This window comes from Saccostrea cucullata, unplaced genomic scaffold (assembly GCF_032062105.1).
Source record: "Saccostrea cucullata isolate Sc308-1 unplaced genomic scaffold, CSIRO_AGI_Scuc_v1 ctg1781, whole genome shotgun sequence".
In the NCBI taxonomy this organism is placed as follows: Eukaryota; Metazoa; Mollusca; class Bivalvia; order Ostreida; family Ostreidae; genus Saccostrea; species Saccostrea cuccullata.
The window spans coordinates 1-21,301 of record NW_026922689.1 but is presented as its reverse complement, the minus strand read 5'-3'; the positions used below and the strand labels follow the sequence as shown (position 1 = coordinate 21,301).

The 21,301-nt window shown below is 31.4% G+C and overlaps 1 protein-coding gene and 2 long non-coding RNA genes across 4 annotated transcripts; 2 read left to right on the top strand and 1 right to left on the bottom strand.

The window, feature by feature from the left end:
* Nucleotides 1–1,196: 1,196 nt before the first annotated feature.
* LOC134262225 (probable serine/threonine-protein kinase pats1) lies at nt 1,197–16,417 on the bottom strand. Of its 2 annotated transcripts, none has more exons than XM_062744606.1 (5): nt 15,935–16,417; nt 14,370–14,621; nt 13,742–13,975; nt 11,992–12,143; nt 1,197–2,379 (listed from the first exon to the last, which is right to left on the bottom strand). In XM_062744606.1, the coding sequence occupies exons 1-5, from the start codon at nt 16,320–16,322 to the stop codon at nt 1,474–1,476; spliced, it is 1,932 nt and encodes a 643-aa protein (XP_062600590.1). In that variant the 5' UTR covers nt 16,323–16,417; the 3' UTR covers nt 1,197–1,473. The 2 variants fall into 2 exon arrangements, with proteins under 2 accessions (XP_062600590.1, XP_062600591.1); XM_062744607.1 differs by having other exon boundaries at nt 1,197–2,376.
* Nucleotides 8,319–9,389, top strand: LOC134262224 (uncharacterized). The gene is made up of 3 exons (XR_009990978.1): nt 8,319–8,573; nt 8,776–8,885; nt 9,143–9,389. It is a non-coding gene; the product is annotated as an uncharacterized LOC134262224 (long non-coding RNA).
* A 338-nt stretch (nt 16,418–16,755) lies between the features above and the next one.
* Nucleotides 16,756–18,730, top strand: LOC134262223 (uncharacterized). Its single transcript, XR_009990977.1, has 3 exons — nt 16,756–17,139; nt 17,643–17,700; nt 18,276–18,730. It is a non-coding gene; the product is annotated as an uncharacterized LOC134262223 (long non-coding RNA).
* Nucleotides 18,731–21,301: the final 2,571 nt, after the last annotated feature.

Below are 21,301 nucleotides of genomic sequence, written 5' to 3'. Positions count from 1 at the left end.
TGCGTTGATGGTTTTCCAAGCTTAGCTAATAGGTATTGTTTTAGTGATGAAAAAAGTTAAAGTTTTGTCCAGTTTGGGGCGACATAAGCTATTGCTTGCAATAGCAGACTTTCTAGTTTTTACTTCCATGTATTCTTGATCTTTAATTGATAATAAAAAACGTAAAAAAGTTTTATTAAAATGCGGTGAATGTCCACACAAAAATGTGAAAGTGAAATTGAAATGGCCCAAGCTGGTCGTAGTTGACGTGAATTCAGTTTCCTTTCACTGTATTACTTAACTTAACTTTAAACCTTTAGAGTTATCCCCAAAAAACCTACAAAGCATACATGTACCTGAATTCCTTCTAATCATTGGAAATCGCTAGATTTTTAGCAAAGACATAAAAAATCATCCAAGAACCGGAACCGGAATTGACTCCCCTCAATGTCAAACTGGAGGAGTGGGGTATACATGTAATAAGGCATTATGTAATTTTTGTTAGCAAGGCACAGACACTTTTAGTTAGCCCCCTTGTCATGCTAATCTCAACCCTAACTAACATGTATAGAAAAGATAAACCGGAGTTTAAGACAGTTTTACCAGCTGCAGAATCTAGCGGAACTAGAGGATGACCTAGTCTCCACATGGAAAAACATTCAATTAAAGAATTTTTTTTAAATATACATGTAGTTAACTTTTTGAGGAACGGTCTTGCTGTGAATTCGTTTGAATGGAGGATAACACAGTGTCTAACGTTGTGAATTTTTAATTCTAGGGTGTCTAAACAATTCTGCATATTGTGTTAAAGTGCTTCAATAAAATAAATTGAGAAAAAATTGTATCGCTACGTTTTTACATTGTATACTTATTAAATTATACTGTTAAAATAATTGAATATTAGAACGGTGTAAAGCAAAAACGTGCCTGGGGACTTAGAAATTATGACTAGTATACGTAATTCAGGTATAATTGACTTTTTGTCCTTTGGTTAATGTAGTTTTATGTACAAAAAATAACAATTCTATTTCAAAAAACGATATAAGTAGTACAGCTCTAGTACAATTCTAATTGTTTCTTTAAAATGAAGTGGCCTTTCTCTCCAACAAACACACACGTATTCTACCTGTATCGACTTTGTGTTTGTTATTACCAAGAAAATGTTTTGGACAGGTTATTTCCTTCGAATTTTCAATATCCCGTTTAATATCTGTCTCTTTCAAAAAAAAATCTTCATCTTCATCTGTAATTTTTATATCGCTACATGAAAAACCCACATCATAGATAATTCCCTTGTGAAAGGTTTCCGTTATTTCCTTTATAAAGGCTTCCATTGCTTGTCTAATGTTCTTGACGCATTTATCATTAAGTTTCACGGTTTCGTCACGCGTAAAAACCTGCAACTGGATTGAGGTTTTGTTGACGGCGATGGCAAAATAATGACCAGCATCTTCTGCCTTGTAAAGTGCAGCATTTTTGAAAAAAGAATTTTCATCACAAACTTTCCATAACTTTAAACAACTTACCACCAATCGGAAAAAGAAAAAAATGAGGCAAATAGGACTTGAAAAAGTATACTATCATTGCTGATTTTTGTTTTCCTCTGATTTCATCTTTATTTTCAATGGAAAAGTCGGTTCGGTTCATGCTCGGAATGTAATACATCTCCTCATTGTCAGCGCCTACATGTCCTTCAATTCTTGTCATCAGGCCAAGTTTGTCCATGTATTGTAGAATTTCATCTTTGTGATTTAAGTAAGATTGCCACAAGGAATCATGATGTTTATCGGTCTCATCACCAACTTTCGTATCAACACAGGGTACATCACGATTGCCTTGTTTATTTTTCCATATCTCTTCAATGTATTGTCCAGTAATTTTCCCAGTATTAACTAGTGCGTTTATGTTGTCTTTCCGAGCAAAATGCTTTTCGTCAGTTATGATGTACTTGAATGCATCAACAAACCACTGAACATCTATGATAATAGTTTCCTTGAGTTTATCCACAGAAAAGTATATGATTTTTCCTATTTCGTGCAAGAAACGGAGAACATCATTGAGGTCATCTTCGACTACTGAAAAGTATTTCGCTGTTTCTTTCAATTCTGACCTCTTAATGACTTTTTTCCCATTTCCTTTTTCATTATTCAGAATTTTTTCAAGTTCAAACCATTTCAAAGGAATTTCTTCCCCCCAGTGTGGCAGCTTTTGTACAGTTTCAACGATACTTTGCTTAACAATGTCAATTGTCTTTTGTTGCTTTTGAGTCAATGCTCTAGGTGGACATTCTACTTCAAAATATCGATATGGTGATATAAGCCGTTTTAGGGTTTGTTCTTTAGATAAGCACGCTTCCAACTGGCTGTAAAATGTTTCTGATGTGTTACAAGTTCCGACCTGCTTCATTATAAGGAAATGAAAACATGTGTTAAAAAACCCCAACAAAGTTAATTTAATAATGTTAGCTTTCGAGATTATATATAAATATAAATAAACATAAATTACGTAGCGTCTATGATTATCGGATGTTTAAAATAAGTTTTCACCATTATTTCAATTTTTTTTTAAATTTGGAACCCTATCGCCGGGAATCATGATTTATTTTTTTTTTGTCGGGAAGATTTACAAAGCTTTCATTTTAAGGTAAGCTAAGCAGACAGTAGACTACTTCATTGAAAATATCCACGAGGTTTTCAAAACAACCTCTGAGAATATGATTGATTTCCTTTAGTGAGCTATTTAAGGATATATTCTTCTGATCATTTTACCCCAAGTGGGTCTTCGTTCGTAAACATGTCGTAAAATTCAAACTGATAACAATTTAAGAACAAGTTTATATAGTTTTTATGATTTAATTGTTTAACTATTTTTATTTCTAAATTAAAAAAATCTTTCTATGTTGTATTAATGACCAAGAGTATGCAAAATTACGATATTTACGAAATAGGCCTATGAAAGTCAACAAGTGAAATCGACATGATCGAGAAGGGGGGATCGCCCTTTTCAAAGCGACAGAAGTGCCATTTGAATGCCGAATGGCACTCCGTTTAAAGAGCCAACCGACAGAAATTTTAATTGTAGAAATATGTTTTTCTTAGGGTTTTCGAGCAATTTTATAGGGAAAAATTTGCCTAATTTTGACACTGGTGAACAACATTTTTGGGCACAATTTATCTAATTGGTATTCATTTGCTCATATTTTGCTTTAAAAGTCAACTTTCAATACTTTCAAGTAAATCTAAGCAAAATTAAGTTTCAATTGATTATATTTATAAGTTTATAGAGTAATAGGTCTAATAGCATTTTTAATGAAATTTCCATAGCTCCTTTTTGGCCTAAGTTCGAAGGGTTGAACTCTCTTAGATGAACACTAACATACAAATTTCTTGTCTTTAAATTATTCCTTAGATATTACATTTTCAAAGTTTAATGCACGTTTTTTTCGGGTATCATAAGAATACATCCTAAAATTGATGGCTGTTTGGTTGTCTAACCAGGACGGCATGGCGTTGCAGATAATAATTAATTAATTGTATATTGTTTAACGTCCCTCTTGAGAATTTTTCACTCATATGGAGACGTCACTGTATGCCGGTGAAGGGCTTCAAATTTAGACCTATACTCGGCACTCAGGGCCATTGAGCAGTGAGGGTTCTTTATCGTGCCAGCGCCTACCGTGACACGGGACCTCCGTTTTTAAGGTCATATCCGAAAGACCCGTGACTTTCACTTCTTATGCCGAGCGCTTGGCGAAGGAACAGTCACTACCTATTTTTACGTCTTAGGTTTGACGCGGCGCCGCGAACGAGAATCGAACCCGGGCCTCCCGATCACGAAGCGAACGCTCTACCACTAGGCTACCGTGAACGGTATGTTGCAGATAATACAAAACATGCCAAACTCAATCCAATTTTTAATGTTAAATGTATTTGTAATTCCAATTAAGAATAGAAGATCTACACGACAAATGTCTACAAATGTAAGAGAGTGAGTATCTTAAATTTATCATCCATCAAAAATATTGTATTTAAATGTACGATACGATGGATAAATACATACTATGAACAATAGATATAAATTGATAGTGTAGTCATTTCTACTCTTGGTGTATAGATATTCCACAAAAATAGTTCTTTTCTATTTTGACAGGATTTGTTCATCAACATTCAACATGTCTAAATATTTTAGTTTTCTCCCAGGAATATCGTTCGATTTGTATATTTTTCGAATGCTCGAACGTTAACATTGATGTATTGAAAATTGCATCAAACACAAAAAATCCTATTTCTTTGGATTCTCCTTTTTCTCCTTTTTTGGCAAAACAACTATTTCTTCTGTATAATAGTGGACTAATTCAATTATGGTTTAAAATTGAAATTTTAATAATTTAAACAGAATTTTCATGTGTGACTGATGGTAATAAATAATTGTTAATCAATTTCGTATCTGCTTTCTATGACAATGTATGCTGGTTAAACAATACTACTCATGTTAGTAGTATTACCCATCAAATAATGGAGTGAATAACAAGTTGAAGTTTTATTTAGGCTAACAAAAACAATAAAAATCGGTGTATTAGTTGATTCATTTATGAATCGATTTATGAATACTGCAACAAAAACTTAAAGAGACAATAAAGATAATGTCTGCATGCTGCATTTGTATAACTAAACACTGCACCTTTGCAAATAGTACTGTACCAGCCCCCGATAAACGTGAAGAGTCGATAAATCATAACAATAGGCCCACGGGCCTTATAGGTCACCTGAGCATTATGCAACAACCTTCCAGTTATTGAATTTGATTCATGTTTTAAGCCAGATGCTATATGGCATTCACAATTTTGAAAGAGGCACCATTGATCATCATAACAATACACTTAGCAGTTGCTTAGCTTGGTTACTGAATACCAATACGCAGGGTAGGGGAACAATATTGCATTCCAACTAATCAGTAATATTTAGCAATAACACTGTGACATAAACCCCTGACCCTAGGTCCACACATTGCACAAATTTTAAAAAGGCACCCTTAAAATTGCCTATCAAAAAATAAATAAATGTTTAAGAAATATAAAGGACAATTAATTCATTTTCAGTATATAAGTAGAGCCCCCCCAACCCTGACCCTGGGGCCTTGAACTCACAATTCTGTCTGATTAGGGCCCTTGCTCATCATAACTATTTAGGTAGTTCATCTGTTTCATACCCAGAGACAGAGAAGAAAATTTTCAAAGATTTAATGTATTTTCACTATATAATCAATAGAGCCCTGCCCGAACACCAGAACTCCTGACCCTGGGGCCATAAAATTCATAATTTTAGAAGAGGCATTCTTGCTCATCATAACTATGTACTTAGTTAGTTTATTTAATACCTAGAAGCAGAGAAAAAGATTTTCAAAGATTCATGTATTTTCACTATATTATCAATAGAGCCCCCCAACACAAGAACCCTTGACCCTGGGGCCATAAAATTCACAATTTTGGTTCAGGCACTCTTGCTCATCATAACTATGCACTTAGTTAGTTTATTTAATACCTAGGAGCAGAGAAGATTTTCAAAAAAATTCATGCATTTTCACAATATAATCAATAGACCCCCCCCCCAAACACCAGAACCCTTGACCCTGGGGCCATAAAATTCACAATTTTGCTTGAGGTACTATTGTTCATCATAACTATGCACTTAGTTAGTTTATTTGATACCTGGGAGCAGAGAAGAAGATTTTCAAAGAATTCATGTATTTTCACTATATAATCAATAGAGCCCCCCCCCCTTTCCTAACACCAGACCCTTGACCCTGCACAAGACGAAAGTCCACCTTTAAGCAATCGCTTAATGGTAGCTTAATGGTGACTTAATGGTGGCTTAAAGAAGTTAATTCCTTTAAGCCACCATTAAGCCAGCATTAAGCTGCAACTTACAGGTGCTTAATGTCCAAACTTCATTAAGCTACCATTAAGCCACCATTAAGCTGAGCTTATTGGTGACTTAATGGTCAAACCGCATTAAACTTTTACGCATCATATATAGACTCTTTAAACTAACTGTTAGTTATTTTAATATCATTTACGCAAAATCTATTCCAACTCATAATTTTGTCTCGATCATAATTTCTACGATTTTTTTTTGTCAATATGCATAAACTTGATCACTGAGAACAATGTTAGCTAATAGCCACAGGGGCTTGCTCGAGGTGTCTAATTTTTTTTTTTTTTAAAAAATCATTTACAGTGATAATAAAACAAGACATGCTTTATCAGAACCGTATATTATTAAAAAAAATTATTATTACATGCGTTGTTTTTATTTTTAGTGTATATGATTTTTAAAAATAAATAATTATTACACACCGGGAGGAAGTCCTTGTGAAATATCTTAAATTTTCAATACCAAAAATCAATTTGTTCTTAAAATTATCTTTATTTAATGAACACAGAATATATATTCCTTTTTAAAAACAAAATGGTATAATTTTTATTTCATGTTTTAAAAGAAACATTCCGCTACAGAATTCACAGGAATATAACTTTAAGTCATATAATTTCATGAAAAAAAAATCTCTGTCTTATTTTTTTTTTGGGGGGGGGGGGGGCTACTGGTATACCAATGTTTAGTTTTCAAAGATAGACTTTTACCATAAAAACTTTTTAATGGCTTTTACATCATGAATAATTTTAATTAATTCGTTATCTTTTTTTTAATAATGCAGCGGTAAGTATCTGTCAAAATCTAGTCGGTCTTCAATGATTGTTATTTCAAAATCGATTTTCAGAAGAACAGCCGATCAGACTAAACATGACATCCGACCAGATGTATACACATTGAGAAACGGAGTAAGATTAACAGTGTACAGTATAAAGACTGGTCAGACAATAGACCTTAATTAGGTGTTCCCCCTCCCTGGTTAACTAACAGGAAACTATACACACACAACGTACACAGACAGATTTTGATGATCAATTATTTTTACAAAATTTAAATTTAATGCAAGCATATAACAAATTAAAAATTATGATTTATCGTAAAAAGTCAATTATTTTGATACTCATAATGATACAAAAAGAATTTAAACTGAATATGATATTCTAAAAAAAGTTTTTGTAAACGTAATTAACCAGGTAAATCTTACGCGAGGATTGTCACTAATTGTTGACACAGAAACCGTTACCCAGCAGGCACGCAACGTTGTTTCAACGTTGAAAGGAGGTGGAATATAGGTTGCAACGTTGATCAACTATATTTCAACGTTGTTTCAACGTTGAGGTTTCAACGTTGAATCCTCAACCTTTTTTCAACGTTGAAACAACGTTGAAGCTGCAACATATTTTCAACGTTGAACGTTCGTCGATATTTCAACGTTGAAACAACGTTGAGGCTGCAACATATTTTCAACATTGAATGTTCGTCGATATTTCAACGTTGAAACAACGTTGAAGCTGCAACATATTCTCAACGTTGAATGTTCGTCGATATTTCAACGTAGAAACAACGTTGAAGCTGCAACATATTTTCAACGTTGAATGCTCGTCGATTTTCAACGTTGAAACAACGTTGAAGATTCAACATGTTTTCAACGTTGAGTATTTTCTGATATTGTAGAGTTAAAACAAGGTTTAAAAATGGAAAGTTGACTTGTCTTTTGATTTCAACGTTGAAACAACGTGGAAGATGCAACAAATTTTCAACTTTAGGAAAGTTAGGAAAATTTAACGTTGAAACAACGGGTAACAAGTATTGGGCACTTTAGTTTTTAAGTTCAAAATATAAAGGTGTCTTTAAATTCTAATCCATGCGATTTTTCGCAATATACACACAGCTGTATGCATTGTTAGAAAATATTATATATATAATAATTATACTTAATAAATGAAACGCATGCATTATAAATTGATTTACTCAAAAGAGTTGTGCCAATAGCTAGTACCATTGTAAAATTTTAAATATGAGTTTATATGAACCATGGCATCTACATTTAACGCTTCATTATAATTATTTTTCAAAAAAGGTTTTTTTTTTAATAAATTGTGAATGCTATTTTTTGGACATATTTATAAAATATGTTAAATATAAACTTTTAATAAATAATAACATCTTTATCCAACATCTCACTGTAATTCCATGTTACTCTAGAATTAATAAAAATAATTATTCCGAATTAATTAATGTTCTTAAAATTAGACTCATATGGATCCGTGCCGTATACTCTTGCGCAGATTATACGTAAACAGAGCGAATCTAAGAAGTCTTTTTTTTCACAAAATATAAAAAAAATTCAAATAAACACATAAGAATTTTCACACTGACAATTAATTAACCCCAGTCAAGTTGCATTACTTAAGATCCACTCCCCAAAAACCTTCGAGATATCAGATAAGGAGTGCCTCTCGCTTAGTTGGTCAGTTTCAGTGTCAGGATAACCTTGTTATGCAATTTTCTTGCTGGGCAGAGTATCGCTGTTTGCAGCTTATCTAGGTCAAAATTTGAATTCAACTGATGGACAAGAAGTGCGCGTCTCCTTGCTGTTCATATTTAATGTGTTTTTCCAGCTATATACACAAGGATTAAGACTGGAATATCAACTTCTGCTCAGTAAGTATTATTTCCTATTCATGAATTTAAGAAATAAATTTTTTTGTATCTGTTCATCATTTAATTCTTGTTTTATAAGTATATTTGAAATCTGCGTGAAATGCACATCCTTGGTTAGTGTATTATGTGTTTTGTTGATATTTATTTGGTTATGAAATATAAGCTAGTATACTAATATTTTATGCAATTTAACTAATTGTAGTTCGTCGTAAGGTTCAATCAACCAGTGGTGCAGGGAATTGATTGTATAGTCAGCCTTGATTGCATCAGATTCTTCGCCCGTGAGAATTATACAAAGGAATGCAACACTTTGTAAGTACACTATGTATATGTATGTCTATAACATTTTTCTTTAGTAATAATTATTTATAAGCATACTCATACGAATTTTAACATGAAGTCAACTATAATTCTTTTAATCATGTTAATTAAATCCAAGTACCGGAATATATTTCTTTGTCTGATTTTTAAAATCATTCATGTATATTTATTTTTATCATTTGAAATAACGTGTTACGTACATTTTATCGAAGAAATGGTTTCAACATCTTTATTTCTATTATCAATAGGCTTTTGCTTTAGAGGGTGGATTCTCCTGTTCATTTCTTTCATTCGTTGGACTTAACTATATGCGTGATTAAAATCAATGGATCCGCCACTTTGTGGAACTTATTAGTGTAAGGCAGACGCGTACTTTGAAGGCAGACACGTACTTTGAAGGACCTCGATGTGATTACTGTGACCCACTTTTCACTAGGAATATAAATTTTGTCACGCAGTGATTTTTGAGATTCAGTGATTGAATCCGAGTTTGTGTTTGTCTTAAAAAGCATGTAAAATAAATTCTCTAACAATCATAATACTGGATCACAACTTATATAAATATTACACAACTTGAATAATTTTTTTTATTAGAATTTGAAATGTATTTGTTTATAAAGCAAAATGTAATTATGAATTCAACGTGATTTCAACCAAATATCAACGTTTGTACAACCGAAAAATTTCAACCAAATCTCAACCTAATTTCAACCAATGTTCACTTTTGTTCAATGTTGATATTTGACGTTGAAACAACGTTGAAGCTTCAACGTTGCCTCAACTTTCATTTGCAACCAAAAATCAACCATAAATCAACCAAAAATTCAACCCATTTTTCAACGTTTATTCAACGTTGAAAATTGACGTTGAAACAACGTTATGTCTCAACGTTGCCTCAACTTTCATATGCAACCAAAATTCAACGTTGATTCAACGTTGAAGTGCAACGTTGATTCAACGTTGAATCAACGTTGAAATGCCTGCTGGGTAATATCCGCAGTATATTAAAAAATATAGTAGAATCTGTTTTTTCGTCTTTCTTTTTCGATGATAGATTTTTGTGTTTTATCTATAATTAATTTATTTTCAATCATGATATAATGCTTACATGTATAAATTTTCGAATAACCATGATAACAGAGCGAAGAACTGAATAACATTACAACAATCTAAAAGCCGAAATCAATGGTTTAGAAATATTAATGTGATATAAGCCTTTCAAAAAGATCCACAAATAAAATTGTTTATATTTTGATTAATAAATCAATTCAAGATTTTAGGAAACGTTCAACAAAATTCTAGTAAATACTTTTATATAAGTCCAAACAAATTTTGTAAAAAATAAAGGTTAAATATTTAATATTTTCAGTAGTAATCAAAAGCGGCGATGGCCTAATGGATAACGCATATGCCATGCAATCATAAGGTCATAGGTTCGCGCCCAGACTGTGGCGATTTTTTTTTAGGATAGATTAAAAACATGCATTTGGTCTTCGTGTACGTTTAATTTAATTTTGAATTTCGTTCTTTTTCATTATTTTTACCAAATCAGGATATGTGCGAACTCTATATTTATAATATTGATAACAAATCACTATAAAAATAATTTTTCACCCATATAAACTATATTATCGACTGCGTAATGTGGCTTAATGGTAGATTAATGGTAGCTTAATGGAGTTTGGACATTAAGCACCTGTAAGTCCCCCTTAATGGTAGCTTAATGGTGACTTAATGGTGGTCTAAAAGCTACCATTAAGGACCTGTAAGCCACCATTAAGCTACCATTAAGCTACATTTAAGCACCCATTAAGGACTTTGAGATGGCTTAATGGTAACTTAATGGTGGTGTAAATGTTACTTAAAGGTGCTTAATGGTGACTTAAAGACAACCATTAATCCACCATTAAGGTACTATAAGCCACCATTAAACCGGACTTAAGGAATGTGTTTCATCTTGTGCTGGGGCTATAAAATTCATAATTTGGGTAAAAGCACTCTTGCTCATCATAACTATGCACTTAGTTAGTTTATTTGATACAAAGGGGGAGAGAAGAAAATTTTCAAAGAAATCATGTATTTTCACTATATATAATCAATAGAGCCCCACCCTAACACCTGAACCCCTGACCCTGGGGCCATAAAATTCACAATTTTGGTAGAGGCACTCTTGCTCATCATAACTATGTACTTAGTTGGTTTATTTAATACCCAGGAGCAGAGAAGAAGATTTTCAAAGAAATAATGCATTTTCACTATATACTTATTTAGCCCCGCCCTTTTGGAAGAGGACTCAATGTTGATTACAATCATGCAAACAATTTGACTGCTTGATGTTTGATGTCCAGAAGTAAAGAAGAAGATTTTTAAAGATTGGATTAATTTTAGTGGTTTTTGCCCCACCCGTCAAGCCCCAAGGGGGCAGGGATCATGAAATTCACAATTTTTGTTTCCCTTCACCCATAGATGCTTTGTGCCAAATTTGGTTGAAATCGGTTCAGTGGTTGCAGAGAAAAAGCTGAAAATGTTCAAATGTTAACACACGACGGACGACGGACGACAACGGACGAAAACGGATAGCAATAGGTCACCTGAGTTTACTCAGGTGACCGAAAATAGCTACTTTCCGTTCAGAGTGACACATAATTTTAAATATTGCTATTTTATGTGTGTTTCCATTTTATATTTAGAAAATAAGTCTTTTAAAATTAAGTAACCTGTATGTGAATTCAGATAGATGTGGACTACTCGATATTTAGGAATATCGAAGCATTATTAATTAACAATTAAAGAATCTTTCCTTCATACGACGAGTTAATATAACCTAGTGAACTTGATATAAATGTTTACACCGACTTTAGAACATCTGGGTTATTTTAGACATGTAACTAGTACAGTAAAAAGATGTAAATGGTAACCTAAAACATTCCTTTATAATAAACAAGGTGACTTTTCCATAGTCAGGTTTGACTTTTATATTTTTGTAGTAATATACATTTATCAGCTGCAAATGAGGTTTTCTATCATCAAGTTTGTTCAAAAGCAAATAACGCTACACGCATGGACAATTTTTAAAACGAAGACACTTTGTTCTTACCAGCTGGTCTTTATGGGAGGCAATAATAATAAGCGGGTGTAAATTGACATTTGGCATGGAATCTTTGATTGCTGTTGTGTCTTTCGGATCCTTTTGTGTTATTCCGTCATTGCAGTATGTATTTATTGTTTGTAGCCAAAAATGGAAGTATTCTACAGATAAAGATACATATAAATATTAATGTCAACTTGCATTGAATTTAATATGAATATTCTTATTTAAAAAATGATATTTAAAAAATCACTTTCTCTTACTGGCTTGATATGAAGAAGACAAGCAATCACCAGATTTAAATATTTGCTTGATACCATTCAGGTGATCACGTTTAAAAGCATAATCACAAGACTTTGTTATTTTTAAATGGATAAAATTATTAATGTCAACTTGCGATGAATTTAATTCCCGGTATGAATATTTCTATTCAAAAAAATATTTATTATATTTATTATATATTTATTTTAGGTTTATTTCTTTTACTAGCTTGATATGAAGAAGAAAAGCAATCACCAGACACTGTGATTATAGATATTCGCTTGTAACCATTCACGTGAACTAATTTAAAAGATAATCACAAGAATCTATTATTTTGCAAGCCATTTTATGCATAAAATGGCCCTGTACTTATATAAATTAATTAACTATCACCCTCTTTTTCCCAATTCATATATCAAGAGAAAGTAGACACTTCATGCTCTCATTTCCTATAATAAAATTTCGTTTTTGAGAATACAGATATTGGAAAACAGGTTTGAGAAATTGCAATGTTCTTGAAATTTGCAGAAAACACGTGTATTTGACTACTTTCGGCAAAGAATTAAAATATGAGCACAGCCCACGATCCAAAAAATAAAAGATGTTTTTTGATATTCAGAAACAGAGCTTTCATTATGTATATGCAGACTTTGGATCAGAGGTTGTGCTCTATATGAAATATTGAAAAAAAGCTTCAACTGTAGGTCGTTTTCAAAGGAATTTACAGGATATTAGGAAAATGACGCATTTTATGACGTCATAATGCATTGACTAGATGGGAAATTACGTCACGATTAATAGATACGTGTTCACCAACACTCCAAGTGATGAAGACTGCATTTGCAACCTAAACTGATCAGTTTTGATTTTTCAGAAATTCTCAGGGCCAAATATGGCCCAAGGTGGCTCTACCTCTTTAATGTTAGAGAAAAAAAACACACAGTGATAACAATTTACATTAGAGGATTAATATTCATTTGGATATAATCATCTTCCTTTATGCTTTTAAATTGATGCTCAATCTAAAATGAGTTCATTTGGAAAAAGGTATAGTTTCCTGCAATATATATATATATAATATTATTTTTTTTTTCTTTTCTTATTTATCAAGATATTTAATGTTTCTTTTCACAGATTATTATGCACATGGTTTTTTTTCATTTCGGTATTAACTTTCAATTGGTTTGTAAATTAATTACCCTTTACATTAAATTACTACAATGTAAATATAGATAAAATATACATTTACAATGTTATTAGTTCTTGTCCTATTTACAATAAACCTCGTTAGCAAACCCTTTCGTAGATCGTCTGCAAAATACCTTTTCATAAATTCAAAAGACAAACACATAAAAAAGTATACCTAGGAGAAGAAGCTCATGATTTCACAAATGTAAAGAAAAAATTGCCTTAGAAAATCTGATTAAATTTAATAAAATTTGTAATTGTTCTTCCTAAGACTGGGGGCAGATAAATTATGTATCGATATGTAATTCACCTCCGTAAGTCCATGAATGAAATAAGGACCCTGTTGGATCATGACGATCTGTGTCATACAATCGACTTTCTTCATCAAGCTTTTTGGACATCTCGACAACCACAATATAAAATGCTCTCCTTGACAGGTAAACCTGGTGACATGCATAGTATGCCACTTGTCCTGCGAAGTCTGTCATGCTTATTAAGTTGTTGTCGAGGTATAGATTACTACTGTTGTCAGCATTCGCAAAATCTGTTCGAGTACGAAAATAAGCAGAATTATATAAAATTAAAAGAGAATTCCTGACAAAAAATCTTTGCTAAACTTTTTATAAAATTCAACATTATAATTACATGTATATTAGCAATTCAATACCTTGGTCACCTTCATGGTGGTAAATGCAATGCTCTTGCAATATTTAATGTAGTCATCTCTTTACAATGTATACATTAGTTCTAAACATGCTACACAAATTCCAAATAACGTCACTGTACATGTACCTTTCCTACTATTGGAACTTTTGAACAAATGAGAAACATGAGCGGTACTCGTATTATTCCAAAGGATTAGAACCTCGTACTTCAGTTTGCTTTGAAAAGCATATACACTGAAACATAGCATATACGCTGTTAAAAAAAACTATCACCTGTTAACTTGTTTTCCTTAATAGCAAATACATCTTCATGGACCTCAAGGCCGATAGTTGTCTCAGTTGGTTTCTCGTCATCTGTTATACCGCTTCCGTGAAGCTTTTTAAGAAGAGTTGTTTTTCCTGCACCTGCACATCCAACTATCATTCCTCTGGCGCGAAACATTTCAACTTTTCCTTGCTTGAAGTTTTTCACAAACCTTTTTCTAGCATCGATATCCTTTCTTAATATTTCTTCAGGTATATTCACTAAATGATGAAAATAAATGTCACAACCAATATTCTCCTGAATGACAAAAATTGTACCCTTATTTAGCAAATATATAAAGTACTATTTCATTAAGTGTTCAAAATATAATAGACTAGTTGACAGATTGACATTATTCTAAATGTTTATTTCAATGTTCATAAACATGCTACTATGTCTGTTTAATTGACAGGTAGACAAGTCGACAGGTCGACCTCAATATTACTGTAAAGTTTGAGGTCATTAAAGTACATTTGTTGATAACGTGCTTTTATTACTGGCTGACAGGTCGACACGTTGACATCATTACTATTGTGAAATTTGAAGTCATAGAAGTCATAAAAGTACATTTGTTTGTAAACATTCTATTATGTATAGTTGATAGGTCGACAGATTGACATTATTATAAATATGTATTTCGAAGTCATAGAAGAACTCTTTAATATTTTAGATTGTATTCAGGTTTTATGTAATGTAATAATACTAAATTATTATAATAAATGAAAATGTTTGTGAATATTCATTAATATTAATTTGCATTTTATTATTTTGTACATATATTTGTATTAGAAAATAATTTAATAATTATTATGAATATTTAGGATCTTTCAAAAATATTATAATAAAAAAACAGATTTACGACAGATTATGTGGATATGGGACTATTTTCGGTTTACTTTGTACTCATGTTACTTATGCAACTAGATTTTTGTGCTATAATGTTCAATAATTTTTTTTACACACATGTATATAGTAGTAATTATATTTAAAAAACCCCAAAATCTAAAATATTTCAAGCATCAAGTTATAGAAATGCCCCAAATTACAACCTATAATAAATGTATAATATCTAAAATAAACTCTTTCAAATCAAAGTAAACCTGCACAATGAATCACATATTTTTTTTTTAGTTTAGATGTATAGACTTAGTATTTTTTGTGCAGTTAAAAGATATGTAAAAATAATCAATATGCTTTTAGGAATATCAATACTAAAACAACGAACCCAATATGCCTACCACCAGTCAAAGTGATTTCCAGTTCAATGGATTGTGTCGTTTATAACTTACTTTTATCAAATAATTTAGAGCATTGATGTACGATATGATGGTTTTATTTGAAAAAATGTATAATTGTGTGTAATACTAAATACATGTAAGTAATACAGATTTAATAGAAATACCAAAATCACATGAACTGAATAATTATGTACTTAAATTCATGATTAAATCTGATCAATACATAGGACATTTTTATGTCGATTTTTGAAACTAGTTTCTAGGGGGAAACATTATTAAAAATTATAAATACTCACAACGTTTACTGATACTGTCATGAATCCACCCATCAGACACGGTGCAGTGTGTGATGATGTCCAGTTGTAGTTTGTCTATGAAGAGGTCGTACATCTTCTCCGGAGTGCCCGGTACATACAGACATCTCTCTCCCTCACTCCTCTCATAACTCCAGGACCGGCAGTATTCTGATATTACGTCACGTGACGCTGTGGTTAGGAAAAACTCAAGATCACTGTCCTCCACCATACAATCCGTAACAAAGGCGTACATGACGTCATGTCTGATGTCGTCTGATTTAAACGCTATCACACCATTATGTGTTTCTGTGATTTCCTGTGGTATATCTACTGAGCTTTCTGCATTAACCATGGGGAAATATCTGTCTCTGATTTTGTCTCTCGTCATTCTCTGTGATTGCTCATTGAGATTAAGCTGATATTCCTCAAATAACAGTAAGCAGTACAATAAACATCTGACTACTGGCTGAAAGCTATGGTATTTACCTGACACGAAAAAATAAATGAAAATTTAAAGTAAAAATCAGACGTATAGATAAAAATAAATTACAAAGTAGAGGCGCATGGGCCACATCGCTCACCTGAGCAGGCATGGGGTAATCGTAATCGAGTAATCATAATCGATTGTAATGATTACTTTTTTTTCAAGTAATCGACAGTAATCTGTAATCGAAGAGACTTTTGATTACAGTGCTGCTATCCCACAAGTTGACATGGGATGGGATTGGATAGGATTCGGGATTGAGGATTCACGATAGGAACATATAGAAATTAATCCAATCCTATCCTATCCTATCCTATCCTGTATCCTACAGCCAATCAGATTCGAGGAAAGGTTCATTCATATTTCAGAATAATTTACAAAAAAGAAATACAGTATAAAATGTTTACAAAAGAACTATTTATAAAATTTAAATAGAAAATAAAACATTCTCTTTACTAAAAACAGATTTACATCATAAACTTCGAGTAATAAGGCGTACGATCTAACCGTGAACGAACCACCGGAATAATTTGAGAATGTAAACAACGAAGAGTCCAGGCATCGAAAGACCTTATTTCTTCAGCTTGTTTGGATGATTTAACCGATTCTTACTTGTGTAAAAGTGTAGTAACATGTTTTCCTGTTAAATTTGCTCTGTTTGATTGGATAATTCCACAGGAACCGTCGACCGCGGACTTGAATAGATGATGTGCGAGAACATGTAAGTACACTACAAACTGTACACTGTACATGTGTGAATTTTTACACTTATTTCGCCCTTTAGACAATATTCTAATGACTTAAATTATAAACATTTTATTCTATTTTATGTTAACAAAAATAGGGTGCGGAAAAATTGAGAGAAGTAGTGTAGATAGAAGTAGCTAGATAGAAGGGGGGATAAATATTTACAAATACTCTGTCACATGATTGAATTCAATCAGCTATCAATGAGCTCTTAGACTAAAACAATCATACGTATTATGCTTTAATCAGTTTGTTACTATTATCATTTCCCTAGTAAGGTTAGAAAAGAGTTTCTTTCATTTCAGTGCAATTTATGATAAATGAATGTAGAATCATTATGACCATTTCTAATGCTACTGTTTAAATATTTAATAAGCTCATTCAGCAGTCAGCACTGCACTTACATTGTATGTACATTTGTAATGATGTATTGTGAGTTATGAAACACAAGTTAATCTTTAATATTCATTATTACAGAGAATGGATTTGCCTGCACCCATGCGTCATCACAGTAGAAAGGATTTTAATCTAAAAAGTATGTATGATTTGATTTTTTATCATGTATTTTTGCATGATCATTAAAATGCATATACATTATTATCTGAGTTGAGATAACGTGTCAGCAGATTCTCGGAAGTGATTTTCTTATTTTAAAAATCTGGAGAGGAAATTAAACTGAAAACAATGTTGAATTATTCTAGTCATTTTGTTGTTATATAAATTATGTATTTTCTTTTTCATATTCAAATTTCAAGACAAAAGAAAAAGAAATCAAAGAAAAAAACATTAATTAAAAGATAAATAAATAGAGATAAATCTCACAAACTAATGTATTCATACTTGTTAGCAAGTCAACAAGATAAAATGAATGATAATGTACTTGTTAGTAAATTATGTTAAATAAGAATAAAAAAAAAAATAATATATCACTGAGGTTGCAGTATAAGATTTTATTTTTCATGATTTCTTAATGCACTAGTTTTGGGAGAGAAAAAGGGTGAAATTAAAGCCAGTTGTATTTGAAATGTGAAAGATAATCACAATCAAAAACAGTTAACATGTGTAGTAACACAAAATTTACAATCAACATGCCTATAATTTTTTCTCCAGGACAACCCTGCTCATTTCAGCTGTACAGATTGCAGTTCATCTCATATGCTGTTAGACTAAATAGTGAAAGATGTTCAAACCAGTTTCAAAGAGTCCTAAGTCTGAAATCATGGTGCTTTTATTACGGAGATCAGTGCTTTATTCTGTGCATTGTTGACATTTGTGGAACTGTTCGGTTTATGACCATCTCTCTGACAATATCTCTGACATTTGAAATTCAGTTTGAGCGACGGATAAGGAAGCCAAATCATATGCATGTAAAACATTATACAACTGTAATAAAAACATTGATAAACTTAAATTTAAACAAAGTGCATGTAAATTTATCTGTGATCTTGGCATTGAAATTCATCCTGTACATGGATACTTTTAATGAATTTGTCTCATGGTAATGGAATATTCAATTGTTAAACATTGTTGAGGAATCACCCTGAATAAAAATATTGTGAACTTGATCATATATTTTTTCGATTTCCTCATTTAAACACTGAAAATTTTAAGATCAAATGTCAAGGTCAAATACAAGGTTTACTCAAGAAAGTGTGATAATTGATGTAAATACTATGAATTCTTTTGCATGTTTTATCAGATCTAAGTAAGATGTGTGGATCATTTTAATGTCTCTCAATCAGACACTAATGAACATTAAAGATCAAATGCCAAGGTAAAATACAAACTTGGCTTACTCAAGAATGAGTTATAAATACTGTAAATACTGTGAATTCTTAATTTCTTATGCATGTTTTATAAGATCTAAGGAACATGTGTGAGCTTGCTACAATATTTATTGCTTTCAATCTGTCTGAGTCTGACAATGAAGATTTAGGAAAATATTTTATATTAAACATAAATTATTAAATTTCCACACATAAAACAAAATTGAAATACATTTGTTCGGCACTGAACTGACAATAAACTGAGAAGAAAATGAAGTTAAATAAGAAATTTGACATTCTAAATATCTTGAATTTTATTCAGCAACTATATATTTTGCATGTTTGTAAAATATTCACATAAGAAAAAATTAATATGAATTTAAATAAAAAAAATTATACATTTAGATTTAATAGTTGATATAATAAGACAATTTCACAATTAAAATGTTTGATATGTGAAAGTCAAGATATTCTAGATCTAAATTTTGACTTGTCTGTTTGGTTTATGGTCTAATCATATCTCTTTTTTTTATAACCGCGTACAGAAAAACATGTTAAACAGGCACAGTTAGACTTCACATGTACATGCATGTTATTTTTATGCTGCTCGGTTTAGGAAAAATAAAATTTTACATGAAACATATACTTTAACATTATTACCGTATAGACCTATGTTTTTTTTTTTAAATAATAAATTATATCACACTGGGAGCACGTCTCGATCCTGTGGCCATGTCTCCCGATCATTGTAGGAAAATTGAAACAAAGTCTACTTATATTTTTTTCGTTAATTCCTTCTTCTGGATGCCCAAATTCTTTACAGATGTTCGCAAAATCAGTACTTGCCCACGTTTTATCACAATCTGTTTGTTTACATTTATTTTTAACATGGTAATGAAAATCCTAAATTTAAAATGTGCGGTGTGTCAGGAATTATGGAATGTCGATCTCGATTATTTTTATCCATTAAAATATGTAACACTTAAATGAATACCATAACTATATCTGCTTTTTTTTTGGTTGTCATTCCGTTTTTTTTTTCCGTTTTGTCAAATTTATTCCTAATTGTCAACTTATAGGATAGCAGCACTGTACTTGTAATCGTAATTTAATCGATTACAGCTAAAATTTTCAATATAACTATAATTACTTCTTCGTTTACTTTAAATTACTTTATCATGTTTATGCATATATACACATCTACTTTATACATGAATGTTTTGTAGAATCATTTCTAGTCAGTCAAACATACATATTATGTACAAAGCACTCACTGATCTGTGTTGATTTCCTAACTTTTTTAATCATAACTTGAATAGTGTTCACAATAAAATTTGCATTATTGACATACTGGTACATGTATTGTCTTTTTAAAATCTTAGATGCTGATAAACTGTTTTCTGACAGAAAACAATGTAATATATATCAAAAATAAATTTGAGTTTTTTTTTTTTATATGAAAACAAATTATCTGACATATAACCTACAACCTACATTGTACTAGCTAAGACCTGATAGAAAATAAGAGGAAAATACTTGTATCTTTTGTGTTTTAAATTTGCAAAATCATTTCTATTTTTTATTTCAAAATTAACTTTTTTTGTAAATGAGTGTTTGTATTTTAAAAGAGAGGGGGTATTAAGTATCACTGTGTTTTTCTTGGCTAATTGGCTGGGATATCCCTGATTGTAGATAATGAGGTGTGAACTGTGAACTTCATAATATTTTATAATTAATAAAGCCTTAATATACAAACAATCTTATAGAACAATTGATACCTCTCAAAACAATCATTTCAACACATAAAAATGTGCTATTATATACTTAAAGGTAAATTGAGTTTAAATGATCATTTCTAAGAGCTCTAATTTATTTATTTTTCTAAATATATAATTAAATCACGGGATGTGTATATGCATACTACCACATGCAGAAATATTCAAATGCTTGTAAATCACTGTAAAATATTAAATAATTTCTGCAACAATCAAAAGATTTTAAATATGGAGGTTCAAATCCAAACTGCGTAAATACTTTCAAACTTCAGAGGATATCATTAACATAACTACATAATCTATACTTATAAATTAATAAATTTTGCAAATAAACTCCGACACGGGTGCACAAAAGTTCTTACTTACCCCTCTAATACTACACTACATACAAGATGATGTCCGTAAACTATACTTAGATTTCACTCGGATAGTAAGTATCGTACATAAAATTAAAAGTCTACTTCAATTTTCTGAAAACAGCCATGAAATAGCATCAACGTGAGTATTGTGGCGTTTCCGGTTGGCGGATCTAAGCTACTGACAAATTTTAATGAAACTGACAACATACAATCTATTATTTATTTCATAAAATGTC

Excerpts from the sequence above, each read along its gene's own strand:
- LOC134262225 (XM_062744606.1), bottom strand. The coding sequence starts at position 16,322 with ATGACGAGAGACAAAATCAGAGACAGATATTTCCCCATGGTTAATGCA. Across the intron at positions 14,622-15,934 it reads TGACAGTATCAGTAAACGTT|TGAATATACCTGAAGAAATA; the intron begins GTGAGTATTTAT and ends TTCATCATTTAG. Across the intron at positions 12,144-13,741 it reads TCATTCATGGACTTACGGAG|AATACTTCCATTTTTGGCTA; the intron begins GTGAATTACATA and ends CTTTATCTGTAG.